Source organism: Ovis aries, chromosome 1, assembly GCF_016772045.2.
Source record: "Ovis aries strain OAR_USU_Benz2616 breed Rambouillet chromosome 1, ARS-UI_Ramb_v3.0, whole genome shotgun sequence".
Lineage (NCBI taxonomy): Eukaryota > Metazoa > Chordata > Mammalia > Artiodactyla > Bovidae > Ovis > Ovis aries.
Window position 1 is genome coordinate 92,088,081 of NC_056054.1, and position 17,113 is coordinate 92,105,193.

At 37.6% G+C, this 17,113-nt stretch overlaps 2 protein-coding genes across 9 annotated transcripts in view; both read right to left on the reverse strand.

The window, feature by feature from the left end:
- Positions 1-987: 987 nt before the first annotated feature.
- NRAS (NRAS proto-oncogene, GTPase) lies at positions 988-10,752 on the reverse strand. Its single transcript, XM_004002359.5, has 7 exons — positions 10,639-10,752; positions 10,015-10,142; positions 7,812-7,990; positions 5,692-5,851; positions 4,926-5,049; positions 4,564-4,605; positions 988-4,458 (listed from the first exon to the last, which is right to left on the reverse strand). The coding sequence occupies exons 2-5, from the start codon at positions 10,123-10,125 to the stop codon at positions 4,930-4,932; spliced, it is 570 nt and encodes a 189-aa protein (XP_004002408.1). The 5' UTR covers positions 10,126-10,142; positions 10,639-10,752; the 3' UTR covers positions 988-4,458; positions 4,564-4,605; positions 4,926-4,929.
- The window catches only part of CSDE1 (cold shock domain containing E1), a 45,154-nt gene continuing 29,028 nt past the window's right edge, over positions 988-17,113 (reverse strand). For all 8 annotated transcript variants that reach the window (XM_004002360.5, XM_004002362.5, XM_004002361.5 and 5 more), the window contains 5 exons: positions 14,294-14,472; positions 13,299-13,462; positions 12,611-12,743; positions 10,639-12,192; positions 988-10,142 (listed from right to left, as the gene is read on the reverse strand). In XM_004002360.5, coding sequence (XP_004002409.1) covers positions 12,145-12,192; positions 12,611-12,743; positions 13,299-13,462; positions 14,294-14,472 — 524 coding nt within the window. In that variant the 3' untranslated portion in view covers positions 988-10,142; positions 10,639-12,144. The remainder of the gene's footprint in view (positions 10,143-10,638; positions 12,193-12,610; positions 12,744-13,298; positions 13,463-14,293; positions 14,473-17,113) is intronic.

Below are 17,113 nucleotides of genomic sequence, written 5' to 3' on the forward strand. Positions count from 1 at the left end.
TAAAGTATTTATACTCATCCCAGTAGCTAGAAACATTATTCTGTTGCTTAAATTTGGTTCCCATAAGATTAAATCAGTCAAATACTAATGATCCACATCTCTGCCCTTAAATAAAAAAAGTGAAAATAAATTTGATGTCTTTGGTAGAACAAACCAAGGTCCTCATAATCACTGTATTCCGGTATTGACTGAAAAAGTCTAGATTTGAAATCACTCTTTTATATCTCCTAAATTAGGACTGGGAAATCTGTGATATCCTTATTCAACTTCCCTATTTTGCAAAATGAGGAAACTACTGGCTAGAGGAGCAAAATTATAGTTGGAACCCATGTTCTCTGGCTCTCAAAACTACACCAAGACTCAAGCCTGAAACCTCAGAATCTGCAATCCGATTTCTTAGAATTTATCCTAAGGAAAAACCGGAAGATGTGCCCAAGGGTATGTGTGCAGTGATGTTTATCTCAGCACTATTTATAATAGCTTCCCCAACACACTGCCCCCCCAAAACCAGAAATGACTTAACAATCCATCAACAGACAACTAGGTAAATCAATTATAGTTCATTCATATAGCGGAATCTTACACAACCATCAAAAATAGCGCGCACCTTACGGGAAAGGAATCCAAAGGGAGTGGATATATGTACACGTATAGCTGATTCATTTTGCTACACAGCAGAAACTAACACGACATTGTAAAGCAACTATATTCCAATTAAAAAAAAAACAACCACCTACCAACATTGGTAGACTGTGCAACAGCACAAAGACAGATCAAAAGATCCAATGGTAGTTTCTAGCATTTCATGTTAATGTGTGAGAATCTGACATACAGCTATGAATCATACTTGACATACTAAAGCAGGCTCTGACTTATTTTATACTGACAAAATCAGGAACTCAGACCTTCCAATATAGTCCAAACATCACATCCAAAGTCTGAATTTAATATTAACTTTCAATAAAGGCACATCAGTGGCAAAAACAATTATGACTAAGCAAAGAACTTCCAGTTTTTATTTTTTAAACATTTAACAAGGAAACATTCAACCAAATTTTAAAAAATTAGGATGGATTAATTTACAATAAAATAGTCAACTTAAAATACCAGCCCTTTCATTTAGGGCCAAGGAGGCCAATAGTTTCTGTTTGAACAGCAGAACTGCACAATAGACATTTTTACTTTTATTTGATGGCACAGAAATATAAAAGTCATACAGCTTTCACTGAGCTCCTCCCTTCCCCCCAGAGAATTCATACAATTGCTTCTTAGGTCAGTACTCAGGCCTTTAAAAATTATCAGTTATATTTTGAAATATATCTACAATTACTCTGAAAATGAGAACACTTTTAAAAACAATTCTTTTAAGAAACACCTTAAAATAATATCGTGGCACATTAGGTTTCTTAAAGAAACAGCAAAAATGAAAAATAATGTTTAAGAATTATAGTCCCTTGTTTATAGAAACCACCCAAATAAAATAGTTTCTCTAATTAGTTATCCTTGCTTCTTATAATTTATTAGCAGAGATGAATTACAAGAAGCAGAATGCACCCTTTTTTGGTTCTTGGTTGTAGCTGCCAGCTTAAGAGTTCATGACTGTAAATGTAAAGCAAAATATAACCATGCTCACCAATTCTGGAATGGAAAAAAACCAAAGTATCTCTTTAAAGTGTTTCTCTATCCTTGCTTTCAAGTCAAGACAAAAAATTCACAGCAGTTTAAAGGATGATGAAAGACTAAACAGGGGGCCCACTACAATACATACCTAGGATCATTTCACCTATTACACTCCTGAAGTGAACACTGTAACAAGTATGATATTACCAAGTAGCATTCTGTAGTAAGCTGTTGGAACAAGTACAGCACTCAATGGATTCATTTACAGACAGGCATGGTAGCTTTCGGACAGAACACCTTATTTTCACAATCTTGAATGTGCAACCTTTAAAAAACGAACAAACATAAAGTAATATGCAATTTATGACAGCTGGCCAGGCACTTAACTTGGGGAAAGAGACTTTCATATTTTGAGGTAAACTATAATTGTTTTCAGCAATCACAAACATATTCTAAAAACTATAACACACTAACTGAAGTTATTCAGCGTTTAAAAGTTTGTCACTCTATAGTGCCAAAATTCACACCAAAGTGTATAACTTTTTAAGAAGCTATTAAAAGGACATTTTCAAGTCTGAATTTTGGCCCCACTTAGATACTTCTGTGCTTAGAACATACTTGAGAAAACTAAAAGATACAAACATACACCAGTAAAGGGTGCAAGAGCCTAAAATGAGCTACTCCCCCCCCACCTCCCCGCATCCGACATTAGTAAGAGTCACACTGTCACTCACACAGACAAGAGGAAGAGGAGGAAGACAATACAACCGAGTTGACAAGCCTCAGTCTATCCCCAAGGAAATGACAGCGCAATGCTCCAAGAGGAGCAGAAGCAAAGTGGCAGAGAGTTTCTGTCTATGGGTATGGACTATGAAAGCTTCAGAATTAATACCAAGGAGCACAATTCTCTGGATTTTTCATTCTCTGGGTACAGCATGATTTTTTCTTCTCTTCCAAATTCATTTCAAGGCAATGTAGAATTTGCTTAATAAATGACAACTCTTATTAGAAGAGGACCTCAGTAAGTACACATTAGAAGACGAGAACAGAAAGTGGCCATTTTGGAACGATTCTTTTATCAAAAGTTATCCAAGTCTATTTTCATTAGGATATTATCTGCAAATAGAAAAGTCAAGTCTCCAAATTCTCATAATTATTAATTATATTTTCTATCCCTTCTCAAAACGGCAATTTCAATCCAAAGGCTACTTCTAGTTCAGCACAAACTTACCAGCTTGCTACCTGGTATGCCCAGACTAATTATTCAATGTTGTTTTAAACCCTTAAAAGAACGTAAGAATAAAGAATATTTTAAAAATATTGATCTGAGGCATCCTCACTCTCAAAAACTTGAGAAAAAAGATCAGCTTAATTTGATTTCCATGTGGCTAAAAATAGAGTCCAGATAAAGACTTCTAAGCTGACCCTTCTCAGGAAAACAAGTTTTTCCAGTCCTGGTTAAGAATTTGTATTAACCGACTTCTTTCCTTGCAGGACTAACCACACACATCTGGCAAAACTATTAGCTGGAGTTAATCGTGAGCAAATGTGAAAGAATTTCTCTCTCTGTGATGCTAATTGGCTCACTGAAGTTTTGACACTGTGACCCTGGTCTATTAGCACCATGCTTTACTCAGCTGAAATAATTAATCAAGCCACTGCCATGAGGTGACGAACAGAGAAGGGGACCAAGGACAATTATATACATCAATAATTATTAATACCATGATATACAGTGAAAATGTGTCTATTAACATATTTGAGGCATGAAAATCATTGATCACAGCTATTAAATAAAACTGCGTCACACTTTTACAATTTGTGAACACCTGCAAATGTAGACTTCCTGATATGATCCAAATTAAATTACGAATGGAAGTTCATTGAACATTAGATTATCTGTAAGTTAAAAGCAAACAAATTATATGTTTTGCAGGTAGTAAACTACCAAAAAAAAAAAGTGGAGGTTAGGTAAAAATTAAGTGAAATTATTCCTAATCATTTATAGTCTCATCTTTCTCTCGGGAGAGCCCCAAAATAGGTCTCCAGAAAATCAACTTTATAGATGTAAGAAATGGCATCTGCTATCATATTGGTGTATCTTTCCCTCAAAGCTAGATGGGTCACAGACATATCTCAGACATTCATTTTCATGTATAACAGTTTCTGAGACATCTATTCCACTGAAGTATTGTAAAGGAAGTCTACAAGTCACTTCCAGGAAAAAGGCACTTCATCGTGAAAGTTACATTTAATTGCAAGAAAGTTGAGAAGATGAGGGTAGACTCAAAAGCTCAGTATTCATTTTTGTATTTCTAAATACAGAGTAGATGCCAGTTTATAGAATATAGATGATAACATTACAAACAAACCAAAGAGCAACATTAACTATATTCTCAGCAAAACAGTAATTTATGACATTTCTCCAAAAACCAACATAGTTCCAAGTTCAACAATAAAAAGGAAAAAAAAAAAATCACCAGCAGTTGCTACTTTAGAGCTCAAGACATTGTTTTCTACAGAATTTCATGTTTCTACAGTTTGGTTCTCTGTTTCAGAGTATTAATTGCTTTTCAGATGAAAAACCTGGGTGGCAGAGGTGTGTTTGTGTGTGCTGGGGGAGAACCCAGGGTGGAAAAATACTGGGAGTAACAAGAGGTTCATTTCTCTGGTCAGACAACCAAGTGAGGAGGTAGTTATTCTGAGAACTTCTCAAACAGAGAATATTCTATTGATCTACTGAGAGTTGGGGAAATAGCAGGAGCTTCTTTTTGAAACTGAAGATAGCAACAGGACTACTTCTCCTCCAGGGAAGTCAGGACCAGGGTGTCAGTGCAGCTGAAATAAAGATGGAATCTGTATAAATGGCACATAGAATATTGGAAAAACAAAGTTATGAAATCAACATAAATGATAATACATTCATTTCCAAACTTGCCCTACCTTGACAGTGGCTCTTTTCTGATGTGAGAACTTTAAAAGTATCTATGAGAAAAGAAAACACATCATGTCATCATCAAATAGTGATCCTTTACGCTTCTGGTATTATCTTTCATAAACAAAATCTTCTAATTTCTAATATTATTGAAAAGGTAACGCTGTCTGTAAAATAATTACGTGTTTTTAAAACAGTTTAGGCTGCAGTACTCTCAGAAAGGCTGCCAAAAGGAAAGCAGTTGATTTTAGATTTTTAAGTGAGGTGAAACTCTCAGTTAAATAGCAACACAGAAAAGATAACAGCAATACTCCTCCAAATTGCCTAAATAGTACTTATACCTCCATCAAGAGACTATGTGCTCGCTCACCTTGTTACATTACCACACATGGCAACCCCATACAACCTTGAGTGCCATCATCACTGCTGTTGAGTTTTTTCATTCGGTACTGACGTATTTCTCTTACCAGTGTGTAAAAGGCATCTTCAACACCCTATAAAAGAGAGAAAATGATAAAGACAGCTTATACAACCCAAGTTGTAAGCTCTAATTTGTATTTCCTTATGTGGATTTAAAATTGCAATTATTCAATTACTAGCTGAAAAATAGGCTGAGCATTCCTACTGTATCACATTAGCAGGCTGATATACAAACAGCACTTTTTGCAAAAATGACATTCATGCACCTATACCTTAAACAGTAGCTGGTGTTGATGGAGAAAGGACTAATGTTTTAAGTATCTTTAATCAAGGGTCTTCATTTAGAAATACTTGTGCATGTTAAAGCAGGCGTAAGAAAGAAACCAGATCAGAATATTAATAAATTTATTTTGGGTTTAAACTGCAGATTAAAAAAAATAGAAGTCTATTAAAAAATCCAACCAGGGACTTTCCTGCTGGTCCAGTGGTTAAGACTCCATGCTCCCAATGCAGGTGGCTAGGGTTTGATCTCTCATCAGGGAACGAGATCCCACATGCAGCAACTAAGACCCGATGCAGTCAAATTCATAAAAAACAAAACAAAACCAAAACCAACCCAAACAACAAATAATGTAGATCACATCTCTAGCAAAGAGTCCATCAGTCAAACTTTTTCTGTCTTAAGCCCTTGCCAGATGCTGAAAGCTGTACTATACCTGTCTGGTCTTGGCTGAGGTTTCAATGAATGGAATCCCATAGCTTTTGGCCAGTTCATGGGCTTGTTTTGTGTCAACTGTCCTTGTTGGCAAGTCACACTTGTTTCCTACTAGCACCATAGGTACATCATCCGAGTCCTTTACACGCTTAATCTGTTCCCTAAAAGAAGGGAATGTATTATGGTAACATAAGAATAAACTTTTAGGAAGGAATAAACAGTCTGAAGTAAAAAATAAAATCTAACAAACTTCAGCTAGCCCTATTGGCTTCTAGTATTGCGTTTCCCTGTTTTTTGTTGTTTTTTTAAACTACTTGCATACTAAGAAGACTGGTTTACACTTGATGCAATAGCCACAAGGAAGCCAAGTACCAGTTCACTTTCTATCTTGACACAGGCCCCTTTTAGGTTTCTTGATTCTCTGAAGAGCTGGGCTCTGGATTTAACTGGTAACTCAAAATCACACTCTAGATTAAGGTCTGAAGTATAAAAAGTAAAGCTTACTGCCTCCAAATAACTTTTCGAAGATTCCTGGAGTATGACAGTATTTAATGAAAGACAGTCTATCCACTTCTCTGGATGGGTGGTGTCCAAACATTTTCTTCAAACAAAATTACAGCTGGAAGTCCAAGATATAAATTAGAACACACTATAACTGCTCTTATTAACAGCAGATTAAAAGATCTGAAACTCCCAACTGATAGTACTCTCTTCAACGACAAGACACAAGACACAGCAGTGTGGAAACTATTGCTCCAGATTCTCTGGACCAACCCTGTCCAACGGGTATTCTCCTGATGACGGAAACATTCTCCAGCCGCCCTGTCCAGCTATGTCTACCAGTCACATGAAGCTACTGAACACCTGAAAAGCCAGTTGCTAACGTGGGACCAAGGAACTGACTCTTGAATTGTTAATTCTACTCAATTTGAAAAACCACAAATGGCTTGTGTCTACCATACTGCACAGCACTGGTCTAGATTCTCCCTTTGAATTACACACACAATCATCAACTTGAAATCCATTTCACTGGCTATCTACAGAACTGAGCTTGGTTTGGGGTGACGGCAGTACCCTATGTGAAGGGATAATGCAAGAGGGCTTAAGAGGAAAATGATTTGTAGAAATTTAGCAAATATTAGGTGATGGTCAAGTGCTGAGCATTTTATTCAGTGCTTTATTAATTCCAGAGAGAAAATGGAAAGTAGAACAGGTTTAGGGGAAGAAAACCAGTTTTGGACTTGTTTCTGAGAGTCGCCACCTTCATATGGTTCGAGTGTACACCAGGACTCAAGGTTGCAGCAGAACACTTGCATAGCATTTACTCTGTGGCAAACACTGTTCTGAGGGATTCCCATATTTATTAACTAATTTAATTTTCACAGCAACTCTGAGTAAGTACCGCTATCTTCATACTGTTAGATAAGGAGGCTCAGAGATTTAGTAGTTTGTCCCAAACTTCCATGGCTAAGAGATGATGGAGCCAAGCTGCAACCCAGGCAGAGTTTATATTCCTAACCACTACATTATTCTGCTTAAAAAACATAGGTCTAAGAAATAGAAGCCCTGGGTTTTTGGTTCTGGGTCTATTAATAACAATCATGACTATGAAACCTAACAAACCTCCTTCTGAACTTTACTTCTGTAAAATAAGAATGTCATACCAGAATTTATATGGTCCAATGGAGCTTTGAAAGTTAAAGGTTCTGTGCAGAAAGGCCATCTTTACATTCCTTTGTCCCACTTTTATCTTTATCTACCTTCTCCCCATTTGTTTTTTCCTGTTATCGTCTCTGTTACTGAAGAATGTTTTTCAGAGGGATCTTCTGCTCGCGAGATTTCTTTGTGATCTCTCATAACAAAGCCTCTAGCTCTAAATCACTACCATTAGCAAGCCCCATGCATGTATTACCATGCATTCTAGCCAAAGTAGATTATGTAAAACAAATCCCAGTATTAACTTTCAGTAATAACCCCAGGTTCCCAATACCACAACCTAAAAGAAATTCTTTTCATAATTAAAAATCTGTATCTTCCCTAGTGTGGTATCCTCATCCCTACCCCAAAACTTCAGAACACACTTAAAGATGATCCTTTCAGAAAAAACAATGCTCCTAGTACCTGTAGAGGTTAATATCTGCAAATGATTTGCTATTATTGATGGCAAATACACAAAGGAAGCCTTCGCCTGTCCTCATGTATTGGTCTCTCATGGCACTGTACTCCTCTTGTCCAGCTGTATCCAGTATGTCCAACAGACAGGTTTCACCATCTATAACCACCTGTTTTCGGTAGGAATCCTGGGGTGTGGAGGGTAGGAGGGTAGGGAGAGAGGGAGATTCCATTTTTATTAAAAATCATAGGGAATGCAATGCTACTGCCAAGGTTAAATAAACTCTAATCAAGTCCAACTCTGTCTCTTTGCTTTGTCCCTCAAACTGCTAATATATACATAATCACATAGAAAGTACTTAAGGTCACCCTAGGAAGAAGTCCCAAATGTTATATGCCTGCAGAAAAGAAAATATGGTCACTGTTCCTGGAAAAGATGAAGAAAACATGGTAATTCAAAGGATAGTTCTATTGCAGATAAGACTAGAGATTAGGTTCACAGTGTATTTTACTGAAGTATGAACTGCACTTCTCTCGTTTGAGTTGTCTATTGTCAATTTACTCTATCTCCACCAATTATAACTTGCCCTAAGATACAGTGTCTTTTGTGTTCATGATTATATACACAAATATCATTTATTTCAGAAAATAATACCAAACTATTTTTCTCATCATGACAGATCGTCATCATGAATATTTGGGAATATTCATCCCCATGAGTATTTTTCAAATATTCATGAATCAAATTCCTGAAAGTTCCAAACAAGGTTAAGGTACACTAATTCTTTGGGAAGAAAGAGATGCTCAGATCATATTAAAAAAAATCAATTTGGCTCAAACACAAAATTTTTACTTTTTTTTAATGTTTATGTTCTGGGAATTCAAAGAAAATAACCTCATTACACACTAAAGATCTGGCTTCAGAAACAGTGTGTAACACAGTCTGCCAGCCTATTCAACAGCTCCTCAGTAACTTACTGCATTTCAGGACTGTAATATACTTTCAAATTAACAGAGAATTCACATGGCCAAAATTTCCCTGAAGCATGAAATATGGTCAAGTGTATGTGTGTTCTAGGGAAATAAGCAAAATTAAAATGATAAAGATAGGTTTTAGTCAAACTAAAATGGGATAACAGAAGTCAGAGAAGTGGTTATTTCCTGGCAGGACAAGGGGGTTTACTGACTAGAAAGGGGCATGAGAGAACTCTCCTGAGCATTGGAAACAGTCTATATTGTTATCTATGTGATGGTTACATGGTGTACACAAATTTAAAGCCACTGAGCTGTAGCTATAAGACTTACTTTATGTAAATTATCTTTTAACCAATAAAACTTTGAAAAACATCAAAACGTTATAACCATTAATACTAAAGTTGGTAAGCCTAAAATAAAATTTTGCCAAGGACTAATTTTTAAGAATGCCTATATTAGAGATAGCTTGCATTAAACACTTAGTGGTTAGGTAGTACAAAGACCAGGGTGTGGATTAAAATAATCTCTAGAGTTTTACATTTCTAAATTGGATTAGAATAAGATTACAAAGGTTTTAGATACCACTTACTGAAATCAATCTGTAACATGAACTCCTACAAACACAACAGAATCCTTAAATAAGTAATAATTACACTGCATCAGCATCCACAAAAATTTAACATACTTGATTTTTCACATCGCTTGTGTGTCAGGCAAGACAAATTTATGGTACTTTACTAGAGGAAGAGAGTGATTGCTCACTATCACATAACTAAAACTGAAAATAGGATGGTACTCCAAGGCACAGTGACTCAAAATCTCATGTTCTTTCTACCTCAACCCACAGTTTCAGTTGCTTCCAACTATGAAAGAAACACCTAGATCTCTCAATCCTTTTTCTCCTTCCTGCTATTATTCAGATATTTATACTATGACCTGTGTTCTTTTTAACAGAGCTGTCATATGAAGAAACTAAACAAGTTCAACAATGACTTTGCAACAGTTTACAAAACGATAAAAATTGTAAAGTTTTATAAAATCTTCAGCAGCTAATAAAAATGAATTCTTTCCCACAAACATGAAAAAAAAAGCTTAATTTACTGTATTACTAAACACAGAGCCCCAAATTACTTTTTCTCTTCTGATCATTCCTTTAGCTAAAGGGTACGGGGAAGGGAATGGGTAAGACTAAATGGAAACAGAGAGGTACGGTCAGCGGACTACCACTGGGCCTCACCTCTATGGTGGGATCATATTCATCTACAAAGTGGTTCTGGATTAGCTGGATTGTCAGTGCACTTTTCCCAACACCACCTGCTCCAACCACCACCAGTTTGTACTCAGTCATTTCACACCAGCAAGAACCTGTGGGAAAGGAGCAATTAGGGTTAACTGGCGAATCACAGAACTTCAAAGCTTTCTGTAATCAACAGTAACTAAAACCAGAATTTGAAATGGATTGGTTCCGTACACGTTCATCTCCACTTGGTTCTCAAAGTGATTCAGGAGTGCAAAAACACTTGCAGGTTACTGTGGATCTCAGAATTCTGGATTAATCTTCCAGCTACCCTCACCCTCGTTTTCAAGACTTTGGGCCCCGCCCTCAGACTAAGGTAAAGGAAACCCCCCTTCCTACTCCTCCTGTAAATCTTCTGTTTTGGGGGACGGCCGCCAGGCTGTCCCCCTTTCTTGGTACCCCCCGCTCCCCGCCTTTCTCCAGAGAACTCCCTCGTAGGGCTCAAATCGAAGGACACCCCCGCCCAGGGCCTTTGTTTCCAGTTCGTAGATTCCGCTCGATTTTTGGCAACAAGGAATTATCACTAGGCTCGAAAGCTGAACGCTACACACGCCAGAGCCTTACCTCTAGCTCCACTGCCTCCACTTCGGATAGATTACGACCACAACCGGGAAAGTTGTTGGGAGACCCCGGAACCGCCATGAACAGCCCCCACTAGGGAGCGGCACTTCCGGCCCCGCCCGATACGTAATCAGTCTGCGCCCAAGTCCCCGCCCCGGCCACGTGAGCCACTGACCCAGGAGTCACGCGGCAGACCGCACCCAGACCCGCCCCTCCCATACAGGACGTTTTAATAATGAAAGCGCTAGGTGCTAGTGTCTCAAAAATCAGTAAAACTTTATTCGCTTCCATTCTTTCGCCATTAACAGAAAACTGGAGAAAGCAAAATGTTATGTGTTTACAAAGATAAATGGCCTCTTTACCCAGAGAAGATCAAAACCTCAAACGACAACGGGGAAGATAAAAGCACCCTCCCCCACATCCCCTGAGCTGACCCATGTCATCTTAGACAAAGCCTTCAGTCCACTGGCCAGGGACCTTGTATATGGCCAATTCAAGATGAGGGCCAAGAAATCAGACCAATCCGTTCCCGTGATAAAAAGTCGAACAGAAGCTACACCAAGGGTCAAGTGCCTGTATTTTTACAGGACACAGGAACCAGGCGGCTACTTATAAAAAAAACAAGATTCATTTCAGGCACAACTTTTTTATTATTTTTTTCTTTTGTTTTGTTTTGAAATCAGTAAAAGAAACTGGGTCCTATAAGCTGCAGTGATCTAAGCAGCAGCAAGTTTGTGCATTCGTCTTTTTTTGTTTAAATACGTTTAAATTATCACACTGCTGGCACACCTCATTTGCATGAAATTCTGCACCATACATACTAATTGTAGTAAAGTTACCCACCCCCCATGCCAGAAAAAAAAAAAAAAAAAACCTACTCTGGAAGATAATTTTCACTGAAATCTAACCAAACTTCGTTAAGTGGACTGTGACAAGATTATAAATGATATGAAAAATAACATTTTAACATTTGGCCATCAACTTAAGGAAATGGTTTGCCTATACAAATTTTGGTAATTTTTAATATATTCTACCCTCATATGGTCCTCAGAATTAAAGCGTAATAAACAGAAAAGGAAGAAGAATGCAACTGAGTGCTAAGGCAGAAATCTTGCCAGAAGTAATGAAGGTAGAGTATATACTAACTATCAAGTGCAGAATTTCATAGGGCCAACAAGTTAACAGTCTATATTTTTCTCTTACACAGGCGAAGTGGATTTTGCAATTACCAGTTGCGTTAAATGCACCAAATAAAGCTCCTAAAATTGATACTATAAGGCGCCACCTTAAGTTTTCCAGGCTGCAACTGTGCATAATTTTAAAATGGTTTTCTTAAATTTATTTATTTTTTTAAACATAACACGAGGAAGGTGTTAAAACTGGTGTAATAGCTCAATAGAATAAGTATTCCAGATTTTGGGAGGGATGAAGAGAGAGATATTCAGAACCCTTCACCAGAATCCCCCCAACTTGATCATAGTGGATTAATGATGTGCTTTGTGGATGTGGTTAGTCAATGACACCAGCTTGACGGATCTTTCTTTCTGCACCAAATCCCTGTGAAGAAATAAAATTGCAGTTAATGAACCAGGTGTGTGACAATCATGGTACATTCACAATCCCAAAATGTAACATGATATATATATCACATATATGTATATGTGATATTAATATACAATACCAAAGTTTACTCTCTATCACCACCAATTCTTTTACAGAGGAGGAAATCTATAGTAAGCTTTCCTGATCTATTACCTAAACTATGTTCAAAGTATCAGAAATGTTCCTCTTATTGTAAGTAACCTTTATGTTAGGGGCTGACCCAATAGGCAGGAATCCTAACTGATTATGATAGTGATACCTGAAGCACTTTCGTAAATTAAGCCCTTTGAGCTATACTAAAATAGGACCTCAAGTAGTATGTTGGTTTACCAGTTGCCCCCATTTCCCCACTAAAATTTGTATGCCCTCATACCATTGAGTTATCTGGTCCCCTTGGCTGACGAAGAACCATTAGGCGAGGAGCACTGGCATCATCCAGGGTGATATTCTTCAAGCGATTGACCAACCTATCAGGTCGTGGAGCTGCAACAGCCTTGGGGCCCTCGCTATAAGAAAGTCAAGAGATGAGAATAAGCAACACTTGGTGAGAAGTAAGTAAGTACATGCAGAATGTGTCTTCTATCTAATACCCAAATGACTCAGTGTTAATGAGGGGGACTCTTGCCTCACCTAGCCAACTGGCTAGCAAGACAAGACAGACAACTTGGTTTATCTTTTTATTTCCAACTCAAGGTTTATTACTGTGTAGGAGCTGAAAGAATCATTTGGGTGAGGTTCATCCCTAGACTGGTCCACAATCAGAAAGACCAGCTCTGCAGACACATAAAACAGGGTACTGGGTATGAAAAAAAACCATAGAAAAGGAAAAATATGAAGAAGTATTTCCAGAGACTCTTAGCTCCTCTCATGTTAATGGTGTTATTAAAACAAAATAGTGCCAGAAATGGTAAACTATGAAATGTAGACAATGAAGAAATAACCAGAAACTTGCAGAAGCGAATTACACAAAGCAGTGGTGGAAAGTGAAGAAACATGATAAAGCAGAGATTACAAAAGTTAAAAGACAGTCAAAGGAGGTTACTAATGAACAACAAACTCACCAGACTCGCCAAACATTACAAGCACTGCACTTGCCAGTGCGCTGATTAAGAATCACTGAGAATTCCACCTCATCTCCTGCCTGTAGCTCAATGCCATCCTGAACTTCTTTCACGTGGAAAAAGAGCTTCTTGCTATCTCCTACTTCATAGTTAATGAAGCCAAACTGAAAATTTAAAAAGACAGTAGTGTAAAAAAAGACACACCATAGGAGGGAAAAGGAAACTCACTTTGAATGAAGCACAATGCATGACCCTAATTAGAAGGGGATTTATAAAACATGGTGTCAATGCTGATGCTCCAGTTCAGCTGCCTCGTCTGCAAAACTTAGGGAAGAAATGTATCTTTGAAATCACTGCCATTCACTCTAGCACAGCCAGAGTAACGAAGGTTATCTTGTGCCTACATATAATGCATGAACCAAGCTTTTGAATTAAGCAAAATCAGAGAAGTTGTTATTTGAACATATGCTTGTTCTGCTCCCTTCCAAAATCAAGCTGGTTATGGTATTACTAGAAACAGCCATACAAAATGTTTATATTCACTGTACTGAAATTTAAAAAAAAAGTCTTCTCTAAGGACTCACAGATTCCACTGAGATCTTAAGTACCAGGAATAGTTTTGTTTGCCCAAAGTTTACTTTATGAAAACTTCTATATACATGGTTTCTTTCTTTGTGTGGTCTACTAAAGAAGCTCTGAGCTCAAGTATGAAAAACTGTTAATATGTCTTTCTATTCTGGAAGTCTCACTCTGAACTTATTTTCCCCATTATGTTAGTTATTAGTACTACTTTTACTTTCCTTTTGCTACTACTGCCATTTTTAAAATATGGTTTTTCAGTTTATAATAAGCTCTTCAAATCATTGAAAAGGAAGATAAAGTAAAAATAAAAACAAAATGAATGTTGATGGTTCCTGCTTGGCTGAAAAATTTTCAAGGGTTTGGTTACCAACTCATAAAAGGATCGAATTGGATCCAGAGGTATTACCACTTACCTGATCTTTCACACACTCCACTGTAGCCCTACGCAGGGGTGTGATGTTGTAGGCCATAGTCTGTGCATTTTGGCCCAGGACACACAACTGGAACTTGACACTCTCCCCTTTCTGTAGGCAATCCCCTTTGTTGGCCATCCCAACTATGCCAAATGGATAGACCTCACCTTTCATATCCCCTGTAGGGAGAAACAGGTACAAAGTCTAAAAGCTAATATTTCAAAACAGCCCTCTCTGTTGATGGTCCTAATAAATTTATAAATAATTTGCTAAAAATATTATATTCACTAAGATTTTTAATACCTGAAGAATTCTACTTTAAAGCTTCAATAAAATCCTGAATGCTAAATACTACCATGAAAATGAAGGAAAACTTGTAGCTCATTGTCACCGTACTAGCTAATGAACAGCTTTAAACCAAGTTTATAGGGAAAATGAAAAACTCCAACAACACTATCACTTACCATCTCACTACCTAATTTTAAAGCACTGTGGATTGCTCACATGATCCACTGGATTATCTTCTTTCCAAGTGCACAATATGAGCGAGTCAAAAACATTTCTGATCCATACCTACCTGGGCATTAAACAAGCCACGCACAAGCAAAAACACAATGTAGACAAACTTTTTGGCATTCCACCTCCTTTCTTTGTTCTGATTGTGGCGCTCTCAAACCTAAGGCACTTTTCTCCTAGATGGCCCATCACAGTTTTTCTTAATGTCAGATAGTAAATATTTTAATCTTACAGAATCCTGTCTCTGTCACAAGTACTCAATTTTGCTGTTGGCAGTGAGAAAGCAAAGACAGTATGTAAATGAACAGCTGTGGTTGTGTTTCAAGAAAATTTTATTAATAAAAACAAGTCATCTTATTTGCTGAGCTTTGCCCTGGAATAGAAGTTGGCTGGAAGTCAAGGCAGGCTACAGATAAAAACCAGGCCAAAGGGTTCAATCAGCTACCTATCAGTTCACCTGGATAGTGAATTCACTAAATCAACAAAAGTAGAAATGAAGGTAAAAATATCAGATGAAGAAGTAGCTTCAAAATTGGGAATGCATGTAACCATTCTCTTGATGATTACAGAGGCAAGTGAAGATTTTCTTTTCAAACTGAGAGGAACTAAAAACTTTGAGGAGACACTGCCAATAGAGCAAGTCATACAGAAGTATGAGACAACTAGACCATGTGATGGAGAAGGCGATGGCGCCCCACTCCAGCACTCTTGCCTGGAGAACCCCATGGATGGAGGAGCCTGGTGGGCCGCAGTCCATGGGGTCACTAAGAGTCGGATATGACTGAGCAACTTCACTTTCACTTTTCACTTTCATGCATTGGAGAAGGAGATGGCAACCCACTCCAGTGTTCTTGCCAGGAGAATCCCAGGGACGGAGGAGCCTGGTGGGCCACTGTCTATGGGGTCGCACAGAGTTGGACAAGACTGAAGCAACTCAGCAGCAGCAGCAGCAGACTAAGTGATATTGGTAGTAAGTACCATTTATTAAACACTTACTATACTGATTCATACTTAATCTTTATAGAACCTTTTGAAGTTGAAGATATTATCTTCATTTTAAAAATGAAGAAACTGAGTAAGGAAAGATTTAATTTGTCTAAGGTTATACAGCTAGCAAGTGGAAGAGCTTGTGTGCAGATCTAGGTCTGTCCAGCACTGAAACCCTGGTCTTATATCAGGTTAGCTGTCTTCCTAAAAGAGCTGTTCTCACCACCAAGTGGGGAAAATGTGATCTGTATAGTCCCAAAAACTCTAGGCTTGGTGATTTCAGGAAAGTTTTCTTTTCTACAAAACCTTCCTTTTAGACTGTATCTAAAGCATAAGTGTAAGTGTAAGAAGAGTAAGTTGAAGAGTAAGTGGATTAGGGGTTGGGAATGCAAAAAAAAAAAAGTAAAAAGGGAAAATGAAGGAGAGGAAAAAGGGTATTTTGATGTTATCTCATGAGTTAAAGTTAGTTGCCCACACCCACATGGCCCTTTTAAGGGTTTGATAATCATCATGGCATCATAGTTCAATGATGATTTGCTATAAAGTTAACTCATATTTGGAGATGTGCATATATGAGGATACTGGTTTCACAGAATAAAGAAATTCCTAAGAACTCATGTGATAAAAGAACAGGTTCATCAAGGCTAATTTCCTTCTCTCGAATGACCTGCTCTTTCCACTTTACGTTCTTCTGTGATTCCCAGATGGCACAAGATTTATTCTCTTTTTAAATCAAGCTATCATCTTTCGTTGGCATTTCAAACCCTCTTATCAACCTCATCCTTATAGTAATTCTGCTATATTAATCATCCAGTATTCCCTACTGTATTTCTATTGCAAACCCGTTGGTCTTTCTGGTACTGTTTGGAGCAAGCCATTACAGCAGTTCTCAGGGAGTTGTCAAAGATTGGGGAAAAAAAGGCAGAAAAATGAAAAATAGGGAGCCCTGACCTAGAGACAAGTAGCAGGATCCTCACGGTATCCTGTAAGTAACAGACGAAGCAAAAATGTTTATAGAATTGAATAGTTACTAGGACATTTTGTCAACACTGATGTAAATAACCAATGAATAATAGAGGAGAAACAAAATTGTATTAAACCCAGCCAACTGTCAATGTCTGATTATCAACCATTAAATGTATATTTTTAGTGTGAGATTTTGTTCTTAGTCTATTATAACTCAGTCAGTAGCTCACAGATCAGTCATTTATTCACATAAATCCAGGCTGATCTCATTTCCAAGAAAAAAAAAAAAAAAAAGCCAAGCACGGGTAGGAAAATAAATCACTTCTCCTTAATTCAGTTTTTAAGGACAAA